The sequence below is a fragment of the Bemisia tabaci genome, chromosome 2 (genome assembly GCF_918797505.1).
Source record: "Bemisia tabaci chromosome 2, PGI_BMITA_v3".
In the NCBI taxonomy this organism is placed as follows: domain Eukaryota; kingdom Metazoa; phylum Arthropoda; class Insecta; order Hemiptera; family Aleyrodidae; genus Bemisia; species Bemisia tabaci.
The window spans coordinates 72,779,325-72,801,713 of record NC_092794.1 but is presented as its reverse complement, the minus strand read 5'-3'; the positions used below and the strand labels follow the sequence as shown (position 1 = coordinate 72,801,713).

At 38.8% G+C, this 22,389-nt stretch overlaps 1 protein-coding gene across 1 annotated transcript in view; it reads left to right on the top strand.

Annotated features, from left to right (window-relative positions):
• LOC109032040 (uncharacterized) overlaps positions 1–22,389 on the top strand; it is a 137,380-nt gene that overhangs the window by 97,741 nt on the left and 17,250 nt on the right. Inside the window, 8 exon segments of the mRNA XM_019043945.2 lie at positions 1,672–1,911; positions 2,793–2,966; positions 7,248–7,472; positions 8,733–8,873; positions 9,907–10,128; positions 11,017–11,214; positions 13,339–13,590; positions 19,574–19,780. Of these exon segments, the coding sequence (XP_018899490.2) occupies positions 1,672–1,911; positions 2,793–2,966; positions 7,248–7,472; positions 8,733–8,873; positions 9,907–10,128; positions 11,017–11,214; positions 13,339–13,590; positions 19,574–19,780 (1,659 nt within the window).

Sequence of the window (22,389 nt, the reverse complement as noted above, 5' to 3'; positions counted from 1 at the left end):
TGTGACGTCACAGTATATGACAAACCTGGTCTCCTCATCCTCAACAATGTATATCTCCATGAGTAATTGGGAGCCGCTTGATGAAGACACGAGGTTTGTCATGTACTGTGACGTCACAAGTGTATCGGATCCATCCCCGCGTAAAAGTGGCCGTTTTGATTGGGTCGGTTCCAAAAACAGCTTTTTCTATGTTTAGGAGGTGATTTCTAGATTTATTAATAGCGCTATAGTTCTTTCCGTAAAATTTGCCATTATTATCAGTTATCAATTCACAAATCCCCGCACCTTGCAACAAACTCATTTTTATAACCTCCTATTTGTTTGAAAGTCTTTGACGAATTACTTTAAGAAATGCCAGCGTTCGGTCGACTTTGTAGGTCTTTTGGCAGGAAGCATTCCTTTTTCTCTTTTTCATTGAGTTACATTCTTGACTGAAATTTGATTTCTTGACCATAATAAATCGTCACCCAACTTCGATATCTATTTTTAACTGTAACTTTATTTTATGACTCGTTTTATGGAGTCTGTTTTCTTAGACTGCAATAATTATGACAGAAGCAGAAAGGCTGCATTTTTGACCCAAATATTAAAATTGATGAAAGTAATTGTGAACAAAATTTTATATTTCATTGAAATTAATTGCGGCTTTATGTTTAAAGTAATCATGTACTTGATTTTTGCTTCCTTTGTAGTCTCTTGCTGCGATGATCATTTCGGTCAGACGGTCATTCTTAGGTATAATCCTAACACACACTCGCGCGAAACCACAATCGCGGCCACCTTTTGAAACAATTGGAACGCAATTTAAAAACGCGAAATTTGCGTAAGAGCCTGACGAAACTAACGAAAAATAACGAGAAAATTAACTGCAAATTACGATTTTGAATTGATTTATAAAAATTAATAAGAATTTAATTTTTCCAAATTTTTCGTTAATTTTGTCAGATTTTATAAAAATTATTTGCAATTTTTTTTTTTCAAAAAGTGACCGTGGTCATGATTCAACAATAAAGGCGTGTCAGGATTGCCTGAAGATGGTCATCTCCACTGCTAAGAACATTTTACGTTCGTGTAGTTAATATAGGAAGTGAAGCAGAAACCATTCCAAATTTTGTGTTGATTTTGGTAAAATTTGCGATGAATACAGCGTAGAAAACAATGGAGAGACTGGGAGATCTCAGAGCCAACCGAGGGCTTGGGTTATTTTGTGTTTTACTGCCCTTATTAATCAACTTCTCCAATCAATTTTTCTTTCCTCTCTGTGTGGCTGAAATGAGCAATATAGCATAGAAGCACCAAGGAAGAAAAATCAGGAAGTGCAAGGTATAGAAAATTCAACAATTTACAAAAATGATCCGCGATCACCGTACACTGAGAAAAACTTTCCTGTTGAATCTATTACAACAGGAATTCTCGTGGAGTCAACCGGAAATCCCTTCAAAGTGACAGAAAGTATTTTAGAACTGACAAGAATACCGTCTGAAACAAGAAGATCTCATGTTGTTTCGACGAGAAATTCCTGTCTTGGCACATTCAACAGGAATTCCTTTTGATCCAGATGGAAATTTCTTTCCGTGTAGTTCAATTTCCAAATTTGTTGAAACTACTCTCACTCTGCCATGAACCATTGCATTTCACATGGGTATTCCTTACGGACTTTTGAATTTTCAGCCGGGAAAAAAGTGTGGTTGGAGATTTTAGAATACGATATGGGGTTCCCGGACGAGGACGCCTTCAAAGAGGAGAAGCTGAAGATTAACGTGGGAGCCGACGACACTGCCTTTGAACCATTTCAGATTTCACATTTTTTAAATGATGGTGCTTTTTTATCCTACGGAGAGGAGCTGCGCCTGCATTTAAAAACCGGGCGCAGTCCGCAAGGAAGGGGCTTCAAAGCCGCATACAAAGTAGGTGAGTGCAGAGCATGAGTCAATTTGCAATTCAATTAAACCGCCCACCTCCGCTTTATTCTTAATCCCGTTTTTCCCTACAGTAAACCGACTTTCCACGCGTCTGGAAAGCTGAGCAGTGCCCTTTTCATCCCTCTGTTACTCCACCCTGAGCATACATGAAGGAGTGTTGAAACCCTGCGACCATTTCTTACAGAGAGTGATGAAAATGAGATGTTCCACCTACTAACACTGCAGAAGCACAATTAGACTTATTCCTACAAATGAAAATTTGGAGGGTATGAATTTGATCAAAAAATGAAATCGTAAATCGATCGACGTGAACCGATCGACAACGATTCGATCGACGAATTAATGAAGAACCAGTGTCAATTCGATCGAAAAATAAAGACGTGAACCGATGGACTTGATTCGATCGACAACCGTGAATTGATCGACAAACCTGTGAATCGATCATGAACACAATGACTCGATTGACAAACCCACGAATCGATCGAATTTTGTCGATCGAGACGGTGTCGATTGTATCACGTCGTTCACGTTTTTAGTTTTCGACCGAATCACGTCAACCGAGTCGATCGGTCCACGTAAATCGATTCGCGTTTTTATTTATCAGTCGATTCATGTCGATCAAATCTAAGCCTCCTAGATAATTTGGGGAAAATTAACATTTGTAGTACGCAAATGATAATTAAAAATGTAGCTATAATACCTCTTCCCAGGATGAATCTATTACAACTTAGAGTGCGAAGCTCATCGGCAAATAAACTTTGTCATCCTCAAGCATTAATACAGCCATTTTTCTTTAAACATACTGAGTAATTTTAATTCTAATTCATCTTTTGTGAGCCCTATTTTAATTTTCAATGTTACATGTTTCAGTTGATAGCGTTTTATCCGAACGAATAGTTGACCTTTCAAATACTTCTCGAGGATATTTGCTCCAGCTCAACTACCCTGCTTCACCTCCGGAAGATTTGGACTACTCACAACATCTCACTGTCCCTGTCGGATATGTCATTTCCCTCAACGCTCAGAAAGTTGTTCTTCTAAAAAGTACGCCATTCATACAGACTAGCTAGGCTTTCTACGTTGTGATTATTTTTTCGGCTCTGGTTAAAGACACTGATTCAATTCCTTTGCCGATAATGTTGAATCCTCATACGATGACTTTGATGAATAAAAAAGATTATCCGGTTATTAGGATGCACCGATCATAAGGTCATTCGATTACGATATCACGGGTGAAAATTTGAGGTCCTAATATATATCTGAGAAAGTCCAAATGAGGGGCTTGAAGGACAAGATACTTAAGTGCATTTTTTGAAAAATTGACGTATCATTGACTTCAAGTAAAACTAGTCTTTGTGCATATTCTGTGGGAAATTTGCTCCCAATTCCAAATTTCAAGCGTCAAAAAGTCAGTTTGAAATTTCTTTTCGCCATAAGGATCCATGTAATTTCGAACCCTACAACAAGTATTTCTCAAATGCTAAAAATTGCACTCGTCCTTCAAGCCCCTCAAATCACTAAAAACGTAGACATAGTTAAATTTCAAAAGCATAAAGGTCCCTTTTGAGTTGGGGTTTTCCCAAAATTGTTCCATGCACGTGAATTCAATATTTTTCTTAAAACAGTTTTTTTTAGGTTTTTATTCTTTCTGAATACTAGAATTTTATGAATTCTCTCCTAATTTTACCACTTTCTTCAGCAATTTTTACTCCCTTTATACAAACTTTCTCCTATAAATATTCACTGTTATTCCGTATGTATAAAGCTTCGTTTTCCGGACAGAGGAGCGTATGTGACTCCGTCTCAATGTGGCAAAATTGACCCAAACAGTTGAATTCCTTTTAAAAATGTAAGTACCTTACGGAAAAAAAATCTTTGGTGCTTATAGCCAGATAGTAGGTGACATTTACCATCTTGGATTCCCAGATTCGACCCCTGAGAACAATTTTGCTACGAGCACAAATGTATGATGGTTAGAAACCTCAAACCGCGATCAGGTAGGCGTTGACAACAAAGATGGTAATTCGCACCAACACTGCTGGGCGGGCGCGCCGTCCTCCGTAGACGTCCCGCACAGCGTTGCTGAGATAGACCTTCAAAGATGGTAAACTGACCCATCCGGATGTTTAGTGTATCAATCATGAAAGCAAGGAGAACCTAATATTTTGTGTTTTTAGCCATAAAGAGGAGTATTTTCTTGTAAAACGTACAGCTAAAAAAATTGAATACAAAGGTGTGCAATGTCGGGGTTCGCAGCTAGGGGATGGTGGAAAAGGGTTAATCGCGTAAATAAATTTCGAAATCGAGTAAAATGAGACTACAGTACTTATTGTGAGGTGCTGTAGTCGTATCCGACCTATCAAATTTTTTTGCCTACCGCGGGAATTGAACCTGGGACCTATCATACCCTAGCCGAAGACCCTAACGATTGAGCTATACAGTATGATGAGAATCTTGACCGAAAAACCTGTACATAGCTTCGATTTGAACAGGAAACCAGGATATTCAATCTACATACCTATTGGTTCATTCGTTTTTCTAATTTTTGTATTTCATTTTATTTTTTAACGTTATTTCAGTTTTTTACTTTATTTTTTTTCTTTACGTAAAAAAATTTTCTTTGATTATTTCTTTTTATTTATTTACTTTATTTTAATTTTTTTCCTTTGTTTTTTTACTTAATTTTAATGTTTTACTTTATTGTTTTTTCTTTACTTAATATTATTTTTCTTTGATTATTTATTCTTTATTTCTTCCCTGTATTTTACCGTTACTTACTTTATTTTATTTCTTGCAATTTTTTATTTTTTTACTTTAATTCAGTCACTTCATTTTAATTTTTATACTTCATTAAATATCTCTTCGTTGTTATTTATAACTGCATTTTATTTATCTATTTTTTCTTTTTTTCTTTTCATGTCGAGAATCAATTCAAAATTTTCAAACTAGGATTATTTTTATGATTGGCTAAAGTGCTTCTAGCATTGGACAAATAAGCCCAGGCTACTTACTTGAACAAGTGAGATTATGTAGAATAGAAAATAAAAAAATTACCCCTCTAAAGTACTGAAGCCTTGACATGGTGTTAAATATAGTGCATGCCTAGCCTACTGGTAAACCTGGGATGTTTAGCTTAACGACAGCATACAATTGACAAGAAACATTGTTAAAACATTAGTAACAATTGATAAATTTCTGCCATTTCCTTGGAATTTTGAATGTAGAAAAAAATTGATTTTGAAAACTATTATTAGTACCAGGGGCCTTTGGCCGCTACGCTGCCGACAACCAATGCGGAAGAAAACAACATACGTAAAAAGTCGTAGAACAACCGTGTTCAAGTTATCTCGGAGATTAATGGATTCAAATACCGTCAATGTTTTATTTCTGATCAATGTTTTTAAAAGAATACACACTGTTATTCTAATGAGTTTCCGCAAATTTTCCTGAGTGATTTAAAATAGATAAAAGAAAATTTGACTTAAAACGCATAATATCCGAAATCTAAGCTCAGATTCGGCTTCCTCGTGAAAAATCGATGCAATTTCATGTATCATATGTCACCATATCATGAAGGAAAGAGATTAACGTAGGCGTGTAGATTCTAACATATCAGTCCGACGTGGCAACATGGGTGATTCGGAGTGGGTCAGCTGATGAGTAAGAAGAAGTTTGTTTTCTCGGAAACGGACGAACCAAATGCTTGGCGCCGGCGCCTGGCGGCGTAGCTCAAACGTTTGGATTCTGTGCCTACTTCCGCATACCGGCCGGCTTTGATAGAATCTTTACGCCTACGATTACCCTCTTTTCTTTATGCTATGGTAACATATGATACATGAATTAGCATCGATTTTTCACGAGGAAGCCGAATCTGAGCTTAGATTTTGGGTATGATGCGTTTCAAGTTGAATTTTCTGAATTTGAAAATTTAAGACGGCGGACGTAGCCTAAATTGATACATCGGCTCCCATTCCATCGATTAAATTCGAATTTTTAGTCTAATTTCGAAAAACCAAGGTGGCGGGCGTGGCCTAAAACGCTATCTCGGTTCCTGCTCGTCGGATTTTCGTAAAACTTGGTGCCAAGGGGAGGGAGGGGGAGGAAAGAAATTTTCAAACACTGCAATCGATATGTCGCAGGCAAATAGTAAAATTAGGCATTTTGTCAAATGCCTAGGCAAATAGTCAAATACTAGGGGGCTATGCTCCCTGACCGCTACGCGGTCCAACCCTCTGAAGGCGGTCCGCGCCATCAATTTTTTTTTTACCTCCTATCAGTGTTAGTTGTATTTTTCCCCTCAAAAATTACGATATGAGGTATCCTTCACTTTTAGAATGAAATAATTTTTGGTTTTGATGAATATTTTAGTTCGTTTTGATCCGTTTTTTTTTTATATCAGTGAAAAATTTAACATCGTCCGAAGTTCTGAATTGTTGTAAGAAATGCCCTTTAATTATCATTAAAACCGAGCAGAGTCAAGAATAATTAATTGCTCGAAGTCATATAGTTTTGCGGCGACTTTATCGTCGCCCGAGCCAGGGACGGGAAAAGGAGTGCGCTCCACGAACATATTATTACACGCTTATCAGTCACACAAGGTGGATTGAAAATGAATTCTTGAAAATTTATCAACATACTTTACCTAATCAGCCCATATCTGATTGCTTTCTTTGGTGACTCAATGTTGGTAAAGCGTAAAAAATTGACGGGGCAGACTACTAACAAAATACTTTAATTGAGTTATCTGAGATGGCGACCTTCATAATCAACAAGTTTATAATTTGCACTAACGCATTCTGTAGTTTAATGAGCCCACTTAACCAAGTAGCATTAACCAAAAACAAGATAGGTGAAGCGCAAGCGCACTCTTTGGTGCAATGAGTCAACTTGATGGAGCAGTTTACCATCAATTTTGTCTCGGTGAACAGATTTGTAATAGCTAGTAGCAACTAATTGAACATGATTGATTTCCCTAAAGACGTTGTGGACCATACAATGCCGTTGGATATTCTATCCATTTTTTCATGTATACGGCACCAACTTTTAATTAACAAAACCAAGATGGTTATCCGCGCACAGTCATTTTTTTCCGTGCTCTGCAATCCCCCCCCCCCCCAAAAAAAAAGAAAAAAAATTGTTCGAGTTTTTCAAGAAATCAGAGGAAAAATTAGTGAAGTTTTCTGTCAGAAAAGCTCAAGATTCTCCTGGTAGAAGTGCAATTTGTGGAGGGGAATTAGGTATCATTGAAAAGTACTTACGTTCTTTCGCGAGAAAATTAAACGACGAAATTTAACCATAAATTACGCATGTTGCCACGTGTTTCAGATGGTTCCGAAGAGGATACGTTATGCTCGGATGGAGATAGAAGTATGATTGAAATCAAGGATACTTATAGGTCAAAAAACGGGACAGTCTGGAGACTCTGTGCTGCCAAATCCCAGGACCCTCCTCTTTTCTCTGTGAATTCCTTCTTGAATAGTATTCATATTCGCCAAATCAGCCAGACTACCTCAAAGACTTATTTCAACATCTCCGTCAAAACCATGCGAGGTGAGTCACTGAAAAATAATGGACTTGGCTCAAGCATGCTTATTCTTGAATTTCCCGCCAAGAATTTGTTTTATCTTGATTCAAGCTGGATTTTTCTCAATACCTACAAGATTTAAGAGAAAATACTTCTTGGCGGCAAATTTAAGATTTTGTTTTTCAGTGAAGATTGCGATATAGGAAAACGATCGGAGGTAAGTGAGTAAGCTCTCTCGCCGTGTTTAATTTTACCAGTGGCGTGGTGTGCTTCGATACATATCGATCTATCCCCATTTGAAGCTATGGTAAAGAATCGATTATTGGGGTATTCGTTGCGAACACCCGGATCATCGACCCTTTCCCACAGGTTTAAATGGCAGATCAATCGATATATCGCAAAGTACGCCACGCCACTGAATTTTACGTACTATGCCTTAAAAGGGCTCGAAAGTATGTACTTCAGCGGCCAGCGTAAGTTGCAGAGGATCTCGAACCATGTTTTTTTCATTACAATTCCTTATACGATGAGCTAATTTCTGTTTGGTGTTCGTGTTGAAATTCCAGTCAACTTAATACGCTAAGTTTAAAACATCCAACTATCGTCAAAACAACGTCTAAAAGCAAACTTTTTTGTTCGGTTGTTAAGAATAAAGGATTATTTCTGAAAAATTCCCTTTCTTTTATTGAGTAATTTTAAGCCGTTGCAATGAAAATTAAGATGGGAGAAAAATAATAAATCAGCTAAAAAATAAGCAGAGTGTGATAAACCATTCTACACCATTAAAATAAAGACGCAAGTTTAGCTTTATCTAGCTTATATTTATATGCAAGGTTAGGCTAAACTTGTCTTTATTTTCATAATCTATTATAACTTGCTTTTTGCAATAAATTGTACACAAGAATAAGTTTTCAAAGTTTGGTGAGTTTGCCGCCAATGGATACAACGCAACGTTTTGTTTCTATTGTTGGAAAACTGCCCTCGACTTCATTTCGTAACGGGCCCCTTCATTTCCTTGAATAGATAACTACTACTGCGTGCAGGACCCTTTGCAGTGTTCCTCTCAAAATGAAGGGGCCATGTGGATGTCAACGTGTGCCGTTACCATCAACTTTGGTCAATCTTTAATCATTAAATACGTCCGTCTGTTACTTCCCCTTCGTACTTTATTTTCTTTAGAGAAAGCCACAAGTTTTAGAATTCCTAATGGAGGAGTGCATAATATACTGCATGCTTATACGATGCTTTTTCCTAATTCATTCAAAGTTTGTTTTTGACTGCCGCAGATACCAGCTATAAGCACAAATTACGCGAAGTTGCCAGTGAAAGCATTGAGACGTGCACTCCGAACTCTTGTCAAAACGGTGGAAAGTGCGTCGATGTCAACGAGGAAAAGAAGATCTGCCAGTGTTCTGGACATTATACGGGTGAGATCAAGAAGCATCTTTAGAATGTTTATACTCGCGGCATATCATTTTGAAAGAATGTGAAATGTATCATATACGAATCCATAAAATCTACGTCTTAAAATCCTGAGGCTTCTTTCGTCCTTTCTCGATCGCGGAAACTACTCTACGAATTTACTTCGGATTTGTATGAAACTGAAGTTCTTGACCTGTGTGAAAAAAAATGAAGGCAGGTTTCATTTCGAAAAAACCTCGCATTTGATACGAAGGTTGATTATTGTATCAAATGCGAGGTTTTTTTCGAGAAAGAGGTCTGCTTTTATTTCTCTGAATTTTGCCAATTTTTTGGTCGAGAGTGATTCTTTAGGCTCCTACGTAGCGTCTATTGTCCTTTCTTCGGCTAGCAAGTCAAAATCTTGCCGCACCTAAAATCAAACTTAAGAAGTACTCAGAAGAAGTACTTCAGAAGAAGTACTACGTATATAGTTTCGCTATGGATACCTGATGAGAGAGAAATCAGAGGTAAAAAAAAACTCAAAGAAATGATTGCCCATACGAAGGCATCAGGTCACACAATTAAACAGTTTTTAACCGACAACGGAGGTGAGTTCGACAATGGAGAAGTTCGTCAACTTCTTAGCTCAAATAGAATAACTCAAAGATTAACGGCTCCAATGGCATGCTTTGCGATATATCGATTGATCTGCCATTTAAACCTGTGGAAAAGTATCGATAAACAGGGTGCTCGCAGCGAACACCAATATTCGATTATTTACCACAGCTGCAAATGGGGAAATATCGATGGATCGCAAAGCACGCCTCGTCACGACAAGCTGCCTCAATAAGAATCGATTGCTTTACATACATTTAAATGGAGGAAAAGTAGTGTTGCTGATTCTTAAGAATCGCCACTGGATTTGAAGGTGCAGATTTTTTTTCCTCCCCAGAAGCTTGGAAGTCTGTACACGATCCATTCTTAGCTCTTTCACCGACACAATAATTAAAAAAGAGAATTTTTTCGAATATGAGTTAACTCCTTGATTTCATTTACCAGGGATGTTTTGCGCTTTGACGATGTGCGACCTGGAGCCGTGTTTGTTCGGGAAGTGTGAGCTTTCGCCCTCTGGTTTCCAGTGTGTTTGCCAGCCCGGGTACAGGGGTGCCAACTGCGACATTAAAAACAGACCTTGCGCCGACAACCCTTGCGAAGGGCGAGGAGAGTGCGTGGAGCGCAGCGAAACCACATTTTCATGCCGTTGTCACGCTTGGTGGGAAGGTTTGATTTTTCATCACTGTTTTCGTCAATAAATCTAATTCCAAATTTTACATCAATCTATCTAACCTTGGGGCCGTCCCAAAATTACTAACGCTCTTTGAGGGGAGAGGAGTCGAAGAGAGCGTTGCGCTATTTTGTTTTCAGATGTTAAAGGGTAGGGGCCTAAGTCATAAAAGCGTTACAAGGGGAAATAAAGGGGGGGGGGGTCAAAAGTACCGAAAAAGTGCGTTACGCAATTCAGGTTAGGCCCTCAAAGTTAGATTGATTTAGAAATAGGGAATTAGGGATTTTCAATCGATACACCAGCGGAACCACATTCCCATGCCGCTGTCATGCTTGGTAGGAGGTTTGTTGTTTCATCAATGTCTCCGTCAATAAATATAATTCTAGATTCATCTATCAAACTTCGTTCAAAAACTTATTCTGTTTGATCAATAGACCAGTCGTCAACTACTCAGATCCAGAAATTTCAGGAAAAACTATTTCCAAAAAAGGAAATTTGTTCCGGATGAAAGCACGTGTGAAAAAATAATTTTACAGAAAAAGAGTTTTATTTTGACTAATACAATAGGCTTCTGCAGTCTGGCAATTTTATCCGGGGACACCCTGTACAGGTGGCATTCCAATTGTAAAATTGAAAAGGATAACACCTTTCTCGATTAAATCGTTTCAAAATCTATTTTTTGCTTTTTTTAGAAAAAAGAACTAATTAAAACATCATGAATTTCTTGAGAATTTTTTTGAATAAAAGACAACTCCCCAAAAATTTTAAGAAAGACTCTTGGCTTACTTTCTCTAAAGAATAGAGGCCAAGCAAAAATTTGCAATTGGAGATACCTATCCTGTTTTGACTATAGTAATTTTATATAGACTATTTTCTATTGACAGGTCCTCGGTGCGAACGGCGGCTGATCCACATCCCATTCAAGCCGCTGCACCAACGCATGCTTCAGGAGCCTTTCTGGCTGGGGCTCATCACTGTTTTCGTCGTTATGGGCATCATCGGTACATTCTGGTGCTGCAGGCGACATCTGCCGGAGAAACTCGAGAAGCTCCTCGCAGAGGAAGCCGATCGGAACAGACGCTGTAAGTTTCTTATCGTTTCCTCCTCTTCGGTGGACATCAACATAGAGAAAAAAGGGAGGTGCTTTGAACTTTTTTTGATAATGTAGGTCGGCACGGCAACTTTTATCATCCATATTTTTGGAAATGGTGTAGTTTATGGAGAAAATGCATTCTACATGAAGTGTTTAAAATTATATCATTGAGTTGATTTAAGCAAAAAAGTCGGACGTTATGGTCCGTTTTTCATACTTCGAATTCCGGATTGTGCTGACCAGGTTGTATCGACCTACGTCATAGGGTACACTATCCTTAAGATACAAACACCTCCTTTTTTTTCTCTATGGACATCAACTAATGCGTTGCCGTTGTAGCGAAGAGAGTCGTAAGCGCATAAATGAACTTGGAGAAATTGGGCTTATTCGCGTTTGAGCGGAAAATTTCCTTTTAGCACTCTGTGTTCTTCTAGTATTCTAGTAGTTTTCACAAACATATTTACTAGACATAATATACCCTCAATCGCCATTGAAACTGGAAAATAATATACCTTTATTAAGACTCTTAATGTTACGGATTTCCTTTTTTTTTTTTTTTTTTTTTTTTTTCCAAGATGAATGGTCATCGTTTTTGTTCGAAATTCCCTAAGATTAATCTGAACGGTCTTTTGAAAATCTCTCACTTAAACGTCAAATGTATATTTTCCTTAAAGGGAAAAACATGAAAAAAGAGAACGACGGACCACAACGGAAACTCTGCAAATCATGCTCACCTTTATTTTTTTTTCGATTTGAAGGCAACAACGTAATCATTTTTTTAAATGATCGTTGCATTTTTAAAAAAAATTGACGATGTCGCGATAGAAAGCAGCGCACGTTATCGGCATAATAGGCAACGCTGGCATAAAGCTAAGGTAAAGAGAAAACAAAAACGCCGTCAGTTACGAAAACCCTCAAAAACATTTTTCTGGCAAAAAATCCGGTCGAGGAAATTGACGTGTCACTTCCTTTTAATCAAGTATAAGATAGGCAAAAACCTTTGATGAATTCCCAAGGTCCACTAAGACTAATAATCACCAAAAAGTTCCAAAAACTTACTCGAAAGGAAAAAAATAAAATGAAAAATAATCCCTTGCCAAAAATAAATAAAAAACCGATTTTGAGATAAATCCCTCGAATGAACTCGAATGTATCGGTAGCAAGTATAATGTGATCGACTGATTGCATTGCTCTTTCTAGTCTTGAATCTGGATTTTCCGCCCAAAACAAATCGTCCGTAGAAATTCAACTTCAACTACAATGCCCGTTTGTCTTCTTTGTCTATCAATTGGAACTGTGTGCATTATGACGTGAGCCCTGTTATGTACGTATTCTCATGAAATTCATGGCTCTTGTCTTAATGTACATAGTTTCGTTTGGCAGAAGTACGTTCAATTTCAATTATCATCCCGCTAGAAATACCCCTGCCGTGCCCTGTTTTTGGTCACCTTATGGCGGTCGGCATGTTACAAGCAGTGAGAAACTGCAGGAGTGAATGACCTCTCTATACATGAGTGTGGAACTTGGTCAGTATGTCATTGTTTTAACAATGCGAAATTCCCGCGATCAACAGCGATCGTCTTCAAGGGTCAATGACCCACCAGTGTGGAACTTGGTCAGTGTGCCATTGTGTCAGCATCAACACCAATCATTTTGAAGGGTCAATGACCTATGACCTACCAATGTATACATTTGTAACTCGGTCAGGGAGGCGTTTGGCTGGTGGTACAACCACTTCAGGGTTGCCAAGTTGGGTGATAAAATTGTATAATTTAAACAAAGTTGCCTGAAAATTTTGGGGGAAAATACAATTTTCTCAGTAAATTCGGTTTTTATCGAAGGAAATTCGGCAACGTCTAAAGGCTCATATGGCATTCTACCTCAGCACGGAAGAATACTGAGCGAAATTTCACTATAAAGCCTGGATGCAAATATTCGGGTTTCACGGATGTCCGTGTTGCATACGCACGAAAGTGAAGGCGTCCTTAGCTTTTTAAGAGGTTTTTCAACAATCGATGCTACTACGGTGAGTCCTTAGCCTGTCTAGCGATGCATTGCTTCTTCATTGTTGTGTTTTCCGAGTCTTAATTGATGTTTAATGTGATGTTTGCAGATGCGAACCCGTCCTCGTGCAGAGTGCCGTCGGTGCGGGCGAACCTGGGTCAGGCGGTGGGCTCCGGCGTGGGGAGCGGGGGCGGGGCTGCCGGGGGGGCCACCCCCAACTCCGCCCACGCAGGCGCGGCACCACCACGTACGATCTTTGATAGACTCGGTATTCGCAAAACCTCCTTGCTCAGTCTAACCAGTCCGTTACAGACAAATAGAACCTTTAGTTTGGACGATCTTTTAAAGCATTCTCCGAAAAGTAAGATAAGCCCATCCCCTTACTACTCATCCCTCTTGTCCGTTCCGTGTGTCTTATGTGAAGCACCTGCATCCACGTCTGTCGTAGCTCTTGCTCGTTTTCGCCGACCTCCAAACCAAACCACCCCGGCCAACCCCCGACTCCAATGTACATACTCCAACGCCACCAGTCCTGCCGTGCTAAGGAAAAGCGCCGTATAAGCCATCCGGCGTTGCCATATCTCCTTCAATAAATGACTAATTTACCGGGAAAATTGATAACACTTTCCTTGAAAATATTTAGACAATTTTGCCCGCAATTTAATCTGAAGTATCTGAAAATTTCAAGGAAAAATAAGCATGACTTTCCTGAAAAATACATGTTTTAGTCGGAGAAATTTGGCAACTCTCGAATGTTTTTACGGCGTTTTTCCTTTGCACGGCAGTGTGGCCATCCCACCAAACTGGCAACACTCTTCGTAATCCATTTAAATTCCATGTTTAGCAAATGCCTAGGCAAACAGGCAAATATTCTCACTCATTGTTGGATTGATATTGTAATTCTTTTACTAATTCCAGACAAAATAATTCATTGCTTTTGTAAAAAGGAAATCTATGTGAAAAATTTTGCATACAAGAATTTAGTTTCAAGAATTAACCGGTAGAATTTAGCGGTTTTTAGCTCCTGAACGAACTTTTATGTTGAAATTTACAGTGTGGCATAAACCGCAGAATTTTTAAAATTTCAAAATTTAAATTTTTGAAAAGTATTTGAAGAGGAAGGAAAAAGGAGAGTTCGTGGATTTGCTGAGTCATTTTTTCTAAAATATGGAAAACTCGCGAGGTTTCTCCGTACTATATTTACATAATTTCATAAATTGTCAAAATGTGACTTTTTGCCCAAGCATTTGACAAAAGCCTGATTTAACGAATTGCCTAAGATATATAGATTCCAGGTGAACATGTTGCCTTTCTCAAAATCGAATGTTTACCATACATTTTAATGGAGACTGAACAGTGTTGCCAATCAGTGGCGTGGCGCGCTTTGCGATGTATCGATTGTTAGGCCATTTAAACCCATGGAAAAGGATCGATAAACAGGGTGTCCGCAGCGAAGACCTTATAATCGATTCTTTACCGTAAGTTTAAATGGCAGAACAGTCAATACATCGCAATTCACGCCACGCTACTGTTGCCAACTTGCAAGAATCGCCACCGAGCACAAGGACCCAAGCTACACAGTTAAACATTTCTGTTTTTGTCGTTACTTTGGGTTCTTTTTCTTTCAGTTGGATCCAAAGTAAGTGAAACGGAGGTAGGCTCCTCCGCTACAAACAGAACAGTGGCGTGGCGTGAATTGCGATATATCGATTTTTATGCCATTTAAACCTATGGTAAAGAATCGATTATTAAGGTGTTCGCTGCGAACACCCTGTTTATCGATCCTTTTTCATGGGTTTAAATGGCATAACAATCGATGTATCGCAATTCACGCCACGCCACTGAAACAGAAATAAAGAGACTCTCCATTGAAAACTTGGCAATGGTGGGAGCTTTAACTTTCGGGACTCCAACATTCAACTGTTGACTTGCTTACTAGGTGGATGTTGAGCAACAAGTAGGGCATTTATTTTCGCGAACAGGCCAAAATTTGGTAAATTTGTTCGGCTCATGACGTCACCCGATGCTCATCATCCACCTGGTGGGTAGGTCAACAGCTGAAAAAAGGGTCATGACTGTTGGTTCCTTATATCTAATTGTCCAGCACGAACTCCTAAATCCCTGAGAGTAAAAGTTTCGATCGACCTGTCGCAAAGAGGCCAGTGGAGGGTCTCTTTGTCTGCCTACAAAACATCCAAATTCGACAAAACGCTCCGTTCCGTTTATTCAGTTCCAGCCTTGGCGGGAAGCCTAATAAGACATGCCAAGTTCAGGGCCGGATTTAGGGGGTGGCCACATGGGCCGCGGCCCATGGCGGCAAATTTAGGGGGCGGCAATTGTTGTAATTTTTTCAAATGTAGGTATCAAAAAAACAATCTGATTAATAAAAAAAATTACAAACGAGAAAAGGCGAAAAAAGCTCTAATTTTTTAGAGTTAAAGTATAGTAATTTCTAATTTGTTCGTCTTTCGGTGATACAACAGACAGCGCCTTTCATTAGTCTAGTTGAGAGAGAAATCAAACACGCAATTTGGCCCGGAGCGGCGCGACGTCGGCGTAGAGAAGAATGATGACGAGGACTTGAGATGAAAAGGAGAAGCCCTCGGTGCAGCGGTTGGCATATAACACATATGAGCGCCTACAAGACTGCATGAATACTTCACGCATTGCGTCAAACACAGTGCGGTCAGTAGCGGTCGGCGTGAAACTCATAGTGCCTACAAGACTGCATAAATACTTCACGCACTGCATCAAACGTAGTGCGGTCAGCAGCGGTCGGCGTGAAACGCATAGCGCCTACAAGACTGTGAGGATACTTCACGCGTCGCGCCAAACACGGTGCTGCTGGCGCGATGGCGGAAATTAAAATCATTAAACCACATTCATGTTTATTCTTTCATAATTTTTCGATCTTTTCGTAGAAATGAAAGGCCTCGTCCACGCAGAGATAGGTTAACGGAACATAATTTTCGCGCAAATTAAGTTCCGTGAACATTTCGCATTTCGCACAAGGATTTCACAAAAAAATGTGTCCAACATGAGTAAACGCGTCTAATGCACCCCTCCTTCTCTAGCACGTTCACTTGATGGTTTGTATAGATGTTTCAAAACGAATGCGAAGGGGCGGCAAAATACAGGCGCCCCATGGGCGGCAAGTAGGTAAATCCGGCCCTGACCAAGATTGCAGTATCCGCTTCTGATTGGTATGATGGCCCCCTCCAAAAAGTGCGATTGGACCAAGGAGAGTCGAATATAAGAAAATCGGCATTTTCTTTTAACGTACGAGTCCATGTTGAAAGGAAATGAACGGAACGGAGCGTTTTGTCGATTTTGGGTGCTCGAATAGAGGAAGACCATGCTCTTTCGTTTCACTTACTTTGTGTCGGATCAACCCGAAAAATTTGGTCAATCAACCATATTTTTGGTTGCATCAACCGAAAATCTCCGCTTGACATCTCAAGATAAAGAAAGTGTGCAGCTGATCAAATGCAATCACGATTCCCCTGCGCGTGCAGAGGTAGTAACCTCTGTTCAGCGGTCGAGACTTGCGAGGAACTACTATCAACGACAAGGTTTGACCGAAATTTTCAAATTTTTGAGGCCTCTAATACCATCCTGAAATCGAATAACGTTAAATTTTATGATTTTTCCTCAAAAGTATTTTTAAGATGAATAATGCAAATCTCCTGTTCGTTTCTCTAAATTTTAAATGGCACCGGTGAATTTTTAGAAACAGGACCATTTCAAACTTTAACTGTAAATATCTCGGGAACGGAAAGTTAAAAAGATCTTAGACATGTGCTCAAAGTTTTCTTTTTCTATCTTCTTTTAAATAACGCATCAAAAAAAGGGTGACCTTTTGAAAATTTTCAGTCAAAGTGTCTGTACAGGCTCCCGGGGGCAGACCCATGAAATTTTACATACGAGAGGAAGTGAGAATTAAAGTAATCTCTAATGACCTAGAAACACCCTCAAAATTTTACCTCACTAGGTGCACCACTGCATCCGCTCAAGAGTTAGCCGGAACTTTCGGCCCATCCTGTACGTATATTTATACACAACACAGGAGCCTATAGACAAAATCAGCAGCTTTTAGAGTCCCACTGAGCAGCATATAATATGAATTTAGCAGGGTTACACGCATTTCACGTTATTTATTCTTTCACCAACCAAAGTGCCTAAGAGATCAATTTTTTGGCTAATTTTTCACCAATACACACCTGGATAATCGATTTTGTCGTCCGATATCTTAACATAGCTATAGGTAAACATCAGTGTGATATTTTGCACCCAAAAAACCTGAACTCGGGTTTGAATGTTTCTTTTTTTTTTCTTCATCAATAAGAAAAGTTCGTCTCATCCAGTAGATTTGATTCCCCTCTCACATTTTCTTTTTGAATCCAAAATTAAAAACCCCAAGAAAAGTTTGTCTAATACAAATATCTTTCATGAGTATCAGAGCATAACATTATCATATTTTCGAAGCTTTCAAGTACTTCACCGAGGGTCTAATGTAATTACTTACTTGACATTTTTCCCCATTATAATCTAGAAAGAAAAAGACATTCTCTCTTGCCTTTTTCCTTTTTGAACATTCCATTTTGTACCTTCAATATTTCACAGTAATCTATACGAGGCTGATTTTCATGATTTTTGCGGCTATCAACAAGAGATATTCCCTAGATGAACCCGCCGTATTTAGATTAACTCACGGATGCCCACGCAACGGGCCTTAAAAAGCACGAAGCGCCCACGGGGGATGGGCAGCATAAAGGCCAGGGGGCGTAGCCTAGTATTACGTAAGATCCCACAGCCTTTCGAGAACCTTCTTTTCCTTGATGTTACCCTGGTAGATATTTTGGAGTCTTATCCCATTAAATATCTATAGAGTAACTTCATCCTGTAAACTCATAATTTGATGAATGGATGATAGATGTTGCATGTGTGTTCCCCTCTCCTCACCTCCTCCACCACTACCTGTAAAAACCACCTCTCCTCACCGTAGAGTCTGCTTCAGGAATGTCCACTCAAATTTGTAAAGAACCAACTGTTTAGAACTGATTCCTAAATTCAGTTAGATTGACACGAAAGTTTTGAATTTTTAGCAAAATTGGTGGTGAATATTCTCACATACTCATGTGCAATGTACAATTCTTGACAATTTCCAAGTAGCTCGTATTTTTTGCACCAATGATGAATCTTCAAAAATTTAACGCTTGAAAACCAGATGTGTCTGAATGATAACTGGAACTGAACAGCTTTAAAAAAAAAATCAGCCTTTTTTAATTATCGCACAATTGCTTCTCATTATTATTTTCATGCAGGAAACTAGGCAATGAAGATTAATATTAAAACAATTTCCTGTGAATTTTTCCGCAGGATCTTAAAGAAAAATGTACATTATGATACATAGGCATGACATTGTTTACTTTTCTCTTTAATATAGAATCGGCGTGCATTGTCAGATTCACCAAGTTGGCAACAATGTTTGCTCTCCATTTAAACCTATGGTAATTAATCGATTTCCGAAGGCGCCAAGTGCTCTGAAAGGAATCGATTACTAAGCACGGGTTTAAATGGAGGAATGTCACTGCTGCCAACTCACGGGATCCGCCGATGTCGACCTGGGGATTTAGCAACATAAATCGTGAAGAGGCTGAGAACGATATAATTAGTAGAACTTAGATATAGTAGACACCATCGCCAGGGGAGTTACCTTTTCCAACAAAGGCAGTTCGGCGCCTGGCAATTCCATTTGTGTCTGTGAGGGAAAAATAAAACATTTTGCTCTAAAATATTCTGCAATTATTCAAGCATGGAATGTAAAATACTTTTGATGGAAGTTTAAAGTTTCCCCTCGCAAATTCTACCAGAGTCAATTTGCAGCTACTTTTGAAGAGGCTGAGAAGGAGTTGCTTCTTTTTTCGACTAGCAAGTCTGAAACTTGGATAGAAATTTTATACATTATTCACTATTCACAATTTACTATGGTAAAATCGATATGCCTACTTCAATAGTCGAAGTGCCTGTGCAAACCTAAAGTTGAACGCAGTCAAGAATCTACGACAATTTATCCCATTAACTCCAAAAATAGCCTCTATGTTTGATGTTCCGTTCCTTCAACTTGCACATCTATTCAAAATCTTTAGAAAATCATCTGATATGTGTCTCTTTTCGAAATACTCGAGCCTTGCTACAAGAATTTTCGTTTTTGTTCTTCCTCTGATGTTGTAATTGAATCTCTCAGGATCTACATTACCCGAGGGATACGAAGTCACACTATAGTTATTGGCGAGGCGCACCTTTCTCAGTGTTGTGACATGTGTGAATTTTTGGTTTTGTAGGCACGACCTCACCTCGCCCAAAAAGAACCAATTCTACTTCTACAAAAAACACGTCCGAGAAGAAACACTTACTTCAGCAACTAATCGCCCCTAACAAACATGCACAGAAAACTAAAAGCACGGAGGTGATTAATTTAACAGAAACTAATGCATCAAGTAATTCTAACTTGCGAGAAACGTCTTTCATCGAAAACACTCCGTCGACGGGTAACTTATAGTGCTTGTAGAGCTAGCTGACATTAGCTTTCGTTCATAGTGAAATTAGTTAGAATAGTTTCTTGACGTTTCGTGTAGTTAACTTGCCCGAAAGAGTTACATATAGAACAGTGTATTATAGAATATAGTATAGAGTATGTGATAGAACAATAGTTGTTCGAGGTGTCTTGACATCACGCGTTTCATAGGTTAGCAGAATGTAGAGTTGTTTTCTAGATTTATTGCGTTTGTTTTAATTCTTATTTTTTCCAGAATTGGAAGGATTTAAACCAGAATCAGCCTATGTTCAAGTATAACGCATTCTCCTTGAGGGGAAAGGGAGGGTTTTGAGAGTGCATGCATTTTAGGGTCTTGGTCTTACCAGGATGAAGAGGAGTAAGGGAGTTTGGCCCAGTTTTATGTAAGCTCATCGAGAAAAACAAACAAAATTTAATAGTAATATTTTCCGATTAAAATAATTCTTTAAACTATTTTTAATTATTTTTCATATATATTATGAGAAAAGTCAAAGCGCGAGGGTCTTAAGCAATTCAAAAGGAGGGGGAGGGAGTGTGTCTTACGGAAAGGAGGTCAAAAAGTCAACTAAAGTGCGCCTTACGTATAATACTCGAAAAGCAGCCGTACATCGGCAGACATCACCAAATTCTACTCATGCTCTATTTTGTTCACAGAGAAGTAAGGAATATTCCAACTTAAAATGGTGTGAGTACCTACATCGTAGCCTCTGAAAATTCGCGTAAAAGTTGAATGCGTTTCATTGATTAGTTTTATGTTATAAAAATAAGACTTGGGAGGAAATTATGCCACGCGCAATGCAATTAAGCTGATTCTGCATGCTTTTGTCCTTCCAATTCCTCCAGCCGCATGGTAAGATTTTGCAAAAATGTCGAGATTTCTTCAGAGTTTCTGAGTTATTGGGATTCCAGAGAAATTTTGGGTTTATTGAACTCTGTGAGGACACTGATTTTAAACAAGTTCTCGGGAAGTTTGGGGGAATATGTGGATTATCTGAGTTTCTAAAATGTTTCCAGTTTCGGCGATTTTTAAGAAATTTTTGGGAACTCCAAAAATCTAATGGTTTATATTTTGGAACAATAAAATACTTCTCGAGACTTTAGAAATTAGTGATGGAATTCTCAGATTTGTTGAGTGAGTAAGAATTTATTGGGGAATTTGGGGATTTGTAGGAAAAATTACTGATTCTGCCGAATCTAAGGACTTTTGACAATGTAATAACTCAAACTCACGTATCAGACGATTAACGTACTTTCATGCCAAAAGAGAATTAGCAAATCTACCGTGATAGCGAAGAGAGCAGTAAGTGCATTACTGAATGAGCTATGATTCGCACATGTTTTTATGTGTCTCGAGGCTCATACCAGAATGCACTTACTGCTCTATTACGGCAGCAATGGAAATATTTTTTTTTGGTGGAGAAAAATACGCTTCTTGATTCGTATCGTTGCATATTTCTTGTTCTTTTTTATGTTTTCAAGAAAAATTAGCTAGCATAATTGTTTAAAATTTCTTACTGAATTGTTACCTCCATGTTCCTAGGAAACCTTTTTGTGAGAAATTCAAACAATAATTGACGTTCATTCATATTCCCCCAATAATTTTGGTGTTTTCCAAGAAGAAAAGAAAACCAAACAGCAGAGACTTCAACACGTTGCTTCTTGCCATAAATATGCTGGGTAGTGGCACCAGAAATTGATCATGAAAAGATCTCAAAAAGAGGGAGGAAACTAGTAGAGTCACCTCCAGTGGCGTGGCGTGCTTCGCGATAATTCGATCGATCTGCCATTTTAATAAATAGAAAAGAATCAATAACATCGACAAACGCCTTAACAATCGATTCTTTACCATAGCTTCAAACGGGGAAATATCGATATTCGATCATTCACGCCTCGCCATTGATCACCTCTTCTTGGAAGTAATTTCATGGACATGAAGAGGGGGTCGGGGGCCTCTAAATCTATAGATCCATCAACCCTCTTTTTTTGCTTTGGTGGCAGGCATTTTGTTTAGGGCTCAATTTAACGTTCTCAGCTATCCAAGATCAAATAATTGGAAAACTGTAATGAAAGACATGGTCGGATGTGGGTCGACTAATTACTCGGGGTAAAATCTACTTTCTCGGACCAGATCTACCTACTCTCAAAAGTAAAATAGTGGGAAATTATAAGAATTCCTGTTTCCCGACTACTTAAAAAATACTTTCAGTACCAGAAAGAGACGGTGCTAAGACGTTCATGGTAGCACCTATCTGAGTAGAGAAGTCGTTGGGAATTATGTCCTCTCTGGAATTCCAGTTCAAAAAATTTGAATTGTTCTACTAAACTCGTACTAGTTTATTTATAAACATTAATTTATTGAAAATTTAATTTTTACTTATCTCGCTTTTAATTTGAGTCATTTTCTTTGTTTGAGCTATAGAAGTCCTTCAACCGTGGACGCACTGAGGCATCAAAGGTTTATACGTATGTATCCATCCATGGAAAAATGGACCGTCCATAAATTACTTGAAATACCTAACGGAGGGGGGTGGAGGGCTCATGGCCTTAGGGGGGGGGGTGGAAAGGACGGGGGAGACGCTGCCT